Source organism: Sphaerodactylus townsendi, linkage group LG03, assembly GCF_021028975.2.
Source record: "Sphaerodactylus townsendi isolate TG3544 linkage group LG03, MPM_Stown_v2.3, whole genome shotgun sequence".
NCBI classification, from domain to species: Eukaryota; Metazoa; Chordata; class Lepidosauria; order Squamata; family Sphaerodactylidae; genus Sphaerodactylus; species Sphaerodactylus townsendi.
The window spans coordinates 140,544,970-140,550,969 of NC_059427.1; the positions used below are offsets into that span (position 1 = coordinate 140,544,970).

At 45.9% G+C, this 6,000-nt stretch overlaps 1 protein-coding gene across 1 annotated transcript in view; it reads left to right on the forward strand.

Annotated features, from left to right (window-relative positions):
- LOC125427875 (inactive dipeptidyl peptidase 10-like) overlaps positions 1 to 5,443 on the forward strand; it is a 46,186-nt gene extending 40,743 nt beyond the window's left edge. Inside the window, exons 23-26 of the mRNA XM_048487437.1 lie at positions 272 to 330; positions 2,473 to 2,545; positions 3,167 to 3,240; positions 5,191 to 5,443. Of these exons, the coding sequence (XP_048343394.1) occupies positions 272 to 330; positions 2,473 to 2,545; positions 3,167 to 3,240; positions 5,191 to 5,325 (341 nt within the window). The 3' untranslated portion in view covers positions 5,326 to 5,443. The remainder of the gene's footprint in view (positions 1 to 271; positions 331 to 2,472; positions 2,546 to 3,166; positions 3,241 to 5,190) is intronic.
- Positions 5,444 to 6,000: the final 557 nt, after the last annotated feature.

A 6,000-nucleotide genomic window follows, 5' to 3' on the forward strand; every position in this document is an offset into this window, starting at 1 on the left:
AATGAATTCTGCAAAAGGTGAAGTTAATTTCTGCAGTCTGCATGAAACTTCACTGCTGAACCATCTTGTGAAAGCAGTCAAGCATCAAAAACTTTCACCTGAGGTTTGGGATCCAGGGACCGGAGACTCAAGCTGTTGCCCAGCTGCTGAGGCTTGTCAAAGCACAATGCTTTGGGACACTGCTGCTGAGACTGTCCCATGTGGAGATGCTTCTTGGTAGAGGTCGCCTCTATAGGATTCTAAACATCCCATCCTTTGTCTCTTTCCACAGCTGCCCCTTTCTCTGAACGCTACTTAGGGATGCCAGCCCGTGAAGATGCAGCCTACACGGTATGGGTGCCCAAGAGGTTCTCCCTGTCTCTGTCTTATCTTTCCCCCTCTTTGCTGGGCTGAATGCAGTAGGAACTGAGAGGTTTTGTCTCCCAAACATCATTTTGAGTGTGTGGTACAGTGGTTAAGAGTAATGGACTCTAATCTGGAGAACCTGGTTTGATTCCTCACTCCTCCACATGAGTTGCTGACTCTAGTCTGATGAATTAGATTTGTTTCCCAACTCCTCCACATGAAGTCTGTTGTGTGGTTAGTCACAGTTCTTTAGAATTCTCTCAGCCCCACCTACCTCACAGGGTGTCTGTTGTGGGGAGGGGAAGGGAAAGGAGTTTGTAAGCCATCTTGAGTCTCCTTACAGGAGAGATCCAAACTACTGCTACAACTCCCTTCCTCCTCCTCCTCCTCCTCCTCCTCCTCCTCCTCCATTGCTTCTTTCCTTGGCTTTTTAAAGCATGCAATGAGTACTTCCATTGTAGTAGTATAGTGGGGAGTGCTCAGCTGAGCTTCAGCTTAAAAACCAATAGAAAACAAATTTCAAATGACACTAGTAGGGAGGAGTAGCACATCCTTCATCATGAACAACGTCTTGGCACCAACCAATTGGCACCTGGGCAACCACTGTCCAACCAAGCATCACAAACAAGAAGAGACCATCAAATGTTCTCAACAGCCAGATGTTGAATGTTTGGATCACACAGTGCCACTACTTTGGAAGTGTTTGATGAGGTGTTTGGTGTTTGATGTTGCCTGGGATGTGTACAGCATCCTTGTTTTTCACGTGAGGCACTGCAAAGGCAAGGTGGCCTGTGGAGAAACATGATTTGCTGTCCCTAAACACAGCCAGTACCATCTTTTGGTTAGTGTATTGGACTAGGACTTGCGTTTGAATCTTTACTCCTCTGTGGAGGCTTGCTGGATGACCATGGGCTGATCCCACACACTCAGCCTCACCTACTTCACAGGTTGGTTGGTTGTGAAAATAAAATAGCTGAGAAGAGTAGTGTTGCAAGCTACTTTGGAGGAAAAATTAAATATAAACAAGGAGGCTGAGTTGTACCACTGGTCCTACTATTGAGCATCTCCATGCAACACAGCCCTTCAGTCTGTTCTTAATAACCCTTGCTAGCAATCCCTCTTTCTTGTTCTCACTCCAGCAAGGTCCAGTAAAGTACAAAACCAGATTAGCCAGTTCCATGACCATTTCCCCTCTGTTTGGACCTTCACCAGGCCTAACATAAGAAGAAGAGTTTGGATTTATACCCTGTAAGGAGACTCAAGGTGGCTTACAAGCGCCTTTCCCTTCCTCTCCCCACAACAGACACCTTGTGAGGTAGGTGAGGCTGAGAGAGATCTAAGAGAACTGTGACTAGGCCAAGGTCACTCCGCAGGAATGTAGGGGTGTGGAAACAAATCCAGTTCACCAGATAAGCCTCTGCCACTCAGGTGGAGGAGTGGGGAATCAAACCTGGTTCTCCAGATTAGAATTCACCTGCTGTTAACCACTACACTATGCTGGCTCTCAGAGTCAGAGCAGAGTTTGGTTAGGGCAGGGGTAGGGAACCTGCGGCTCTCCAGATGTTCAGGAACTACAATTCCCATCAGCCCCTACCAGCATGGCCAATTGGCCATGCTGACAGAGGCTGATGGGAATTGTAGTTCCTGAACATCTGGAGAGCCGCAGGTTCCCTACCCCTGGGTTAGGGCCTGGATGGGAGACAGCCTAGGAAACTTTTGGTAGGCCAGCATGGTGTAGTGGATAGAGTGTCAGATTAGGATTTGGGACACCCAGGTTCAAATCTTCACTCAACCATGGAACCTCACTGGGTGATCAGGGCTAGTCACATAGGCTAACCTACATCGCAGGCTTGTTGTGAGGATAAAATGTAAGAGGGGAGGATGTTGTACACCATTTTGGGTCCCCATTGAGGAGAAAAGTGAGGCATAAACAATACAAAGAAACAAACAAGAAAGCACTTTGGGCTGAAAGGGGGAATACAAAAAAAAGTAGAAAGCTAGCGTAAAAGACCAAAAGAAGCGAGAAACCACGTCTTTTGAAACAATGTATGGAATCTGACTCTGGCAGAAGAATAAAAAGGCCAGGTTTTAACTCTTTCTGTGCTACCTGCTCTATTTCCTCTACAGGTGGCCTCTGTACTGGAGGAAGCCATCCGCTTGAAGGACAAGAACTTCCTGATTGTGCACGGAACTGGAGACGGTAAGGCTGAACATGGATCCATCCTGATTATAATGTTCAAGGGGGGTAGGAACTCTTCTTCTCACGGAGTCTCTCAGATCATGTTGCTATGAATACGTCCTCAACTCTGTTCTTAGAGAACCCCAGGAAGAGTTAAAGTGAGGAGGGAACAAGAATTCAGACTCGTTCTGTTTTGTTCCAGGTGTATGCATAAGACCTGTACACCTGAAAATGAACACATTCTTCCGATACGTAAAATGAAGGCTGGTGGCAACTTAAAGCTTAACACTCATTTTCCATTTATTTCAGTACATTAAATTTCCCTTTTAAAAACTGGGATTTCATTTGCACATATGAAAGCTGGAAAATATGTGCATGTCCCTGGCCACACAAAATGATGACTATGCATATCTGGAGGATTTCTGTGTGGTTGGAACACCAAAACTGAATGTCTAAAAGGAAATATACAAAAAATGTTTTAACTGTCTATTGGTGGGATGGAGCCACTTGGTCTGAATGTAGCCGCTGGTAATACTGGGCGTTCTTAGTTCAACGTTAGACCTCATAGAAAGGGGTCTGCAAGAGTTAAAAGACCCTCCTGACATGTCACCCAGTTCACTTTTCCTCTCTTTCCTCCAACAGCCACGGTGCATTTCCAACATACAGCTGAACTTCTTATCCAGCTGTTGGCTGTGGAGTCTAACTACTCTACCCAGGTAGGATGTATTGGAAAGGAAGGACCAGGTCTCTCTCACTGGGAGACTGAGCATATCCTCTCAATTCTAATGAATGAGACAATCATAGTTTTCTTTTTATCTTTTGCTAATTCTGGAAGACATTTTGAGTGATCTTTTGAACCTGTTTGATTGCTATAATAACATATGCACGTGCCACCAAGTTGCAGCTAACTGATCGCACCCCTGCAACAGGTTTTCAAGGCAAGTGAGAAGCAGAGGTAGTTTGCCATTGCCTTTCTCGGCAGAATCTTCCTTGGTGGTCTCTGTCCAAGTACTGACTGACCCCCCTGGTTCGCTTCCGAGATCTGATGAGGCTATCCATGCTGCCTTCCCTCCCTCATAATTTAGTATTCAGTAGGAAACTTGTGTGGTCTTGAAGTTATCTAGGACTGAATTCCCACTGAAAATTTAATCTAGATACAACCAAGTTTCAAAAGAATCAGCACTTTTTCATCCAGGTTCCAACATCCTCACTGCAGCATGTTTCTAGTGAAGACATCTAGGCCTGCCCCGGGGGGAGGGGGGGGTGCCTGCTGTCAGGGGTGCAAGAGTGCAAGCTAGCAGCACCAAAATTTCAGAGTATCTTTAGGAGTCCCTCCTGATGATACCACCCAGGTTTGGTGAAGTTTGGTTCATGGGGGCCAAAGTTACGGACCCTTAAATGTGTTACCCCATCTCCTAATAGCTCCCATCAGAGTGTTTTTTTCAAAAAGGTGCATACATAAGCAGGTCCAGGAAAATCCCATGATAAGGGGGGAGCGCCAGAAATGGGATTGATCTGTGTTCAAAGGTTTGGAAGTGGGGAAGTCGTGAGGAAATGATATTTCGGGGGACTACCCCAGGATAAATCGCCAGTGAGGAAATCACCTAGAACTAGAAGCGTGTGTTTCCCCGCCTACCATTAATCTATGAGCATGAATGCCACACCTGATATAACTCTTTCTTGTCTGCCACTGCTTGAAGCTCTGGATCCTGGGCTGGCAAACCTAGAAGATCAGAAAGCTCTAAGAAGAGCTGATGAAGCTATGCTTTCTCAGGTTGATTTGAACTAAGCAGCTCCTGCAAAGTGGGAGGGGGGAGAGGAGCATGTTCTGGGCCGGTCTACTCCAGAAAGGCCCCCTCAGAGAATCACAAGATTGTTGAATGGTACTCATAGCAGTTGTGATAGAATCTAGCTTTGCTTTACCTTCCTCTCACTAAAACAGTAGCAGACACAGCTGCCAGCTCCAGGTTGGGGAATACCTGAAGATTTTAGGGGTAAAGTCAGAGGGGTTTGTGGGGGGGGGGGGGAGACTTCAGTGGAGTTTAATTCCATAGAGGTCACCTTCCAAAGCAGCCCTTTTCTCCAGGCAAGTTGCTCTCTGTTGCCTGGAGACCAATTGTAATCCAGCTACCACCTGGAGGTTGGCAATTCTACTTTAAAAAGGTCCAGCTGTTACTACAATGATGCTGATAGAGGAATTGAGCATCCCCACCTTTGTCTTCCTCATTTAACAACAAAGACCTTTATTTGGCATTTAAAATAGGTTCTAGAGCGTTGCCAGACACTTTTGTCTTCCTCATTCAAAGGGAGAGCCTATAGTAGGTAGGCCAACCTCCTGGCGGGACCTGAAGATCTGCTATTACAATGGATCTCCAGACAACAGATCTCCAAACTCCACCCTCCCAGACTCAACTCCCAAAATCTCCTGAGTATTTCCCAACCCGAAGCAGGCAACCTTGGCAGTAGGCCAAAATGGCCACCTTAGATCTTCTAATCTGTTTTATTTCTTTATAACCTGGCCTTCTTTTCCCTGAGCTGTTTTCCTAACCTTGGTAACTTTCTGTGAGTTGTTACCAGCATGAAATAATACACAGGGTTTTTTTTTCTTTTTTGCCTCAAAAGGCAGTAACGGAAACATAACTAACCACAATGTGTCTGTTTACCAGATCTACCCAGATGAAGGCCACATCTTTTTGCAAACTACCCAGCATCACCTCCGCCAGACCCTTTCTGCCTTCTTTCAAGACTGCTTCAAGGACTCAAAACAGGAACACCTGATAGCCGAGGAAGACTATGACTAATGGTGCTTTTCACCTGAGGGATGCCCAATGCAACAGAATGCAGTATTGTGACGGGCCTTTGTAGCATTCTGTACATCCCAAAGATCAGGGCCATGTATTTTTCAATCTTACTATGCAAGCAAGCACACAACTGAGACTGATTGCAAAACTGAGCATCTTTAAAATTTCAGTATAGTCTTGGCAGGGCGGGGCAAGGACGGGGGCAGGGGGCAGTGTTGCTAGCCTTTAGAAAAATCTGAAAGGCTGATTCCGCACGGGCCAAAAACAGCGGTTTGAAAACGGTGTGAAAACAGTATAAATCCTTTTACACCGTTTTAAACCCTTTTACACCATTTTCACACTGTTTTCACACTGCTGTTTTTGGCCCATGCGGAATCAGCCAAAGTTTCCTTGGAAAAATCTCAGCAATCCATTAAGTTGGGGATTAGAATTTCCAATTATCAGGAGACAGACGGGAAAATGCCCCAGCTTATTCCTTTAACCATCGAACTAGCTAAGCAGAGTAGAGACCAAACAGCATGTGACCCTGGCCTGGATAAGCAGCAAATGTCTTACTTGGTGATTCTAAAAAGCAACTACAGGCAAGGCCCGAGGGGGAGTGCAGACCAGGTGCTGGGGAAGAGGGGGTTAATACTGTTCCCGTGCTGTTATGTCAATCACAAATTTATCTGTCAA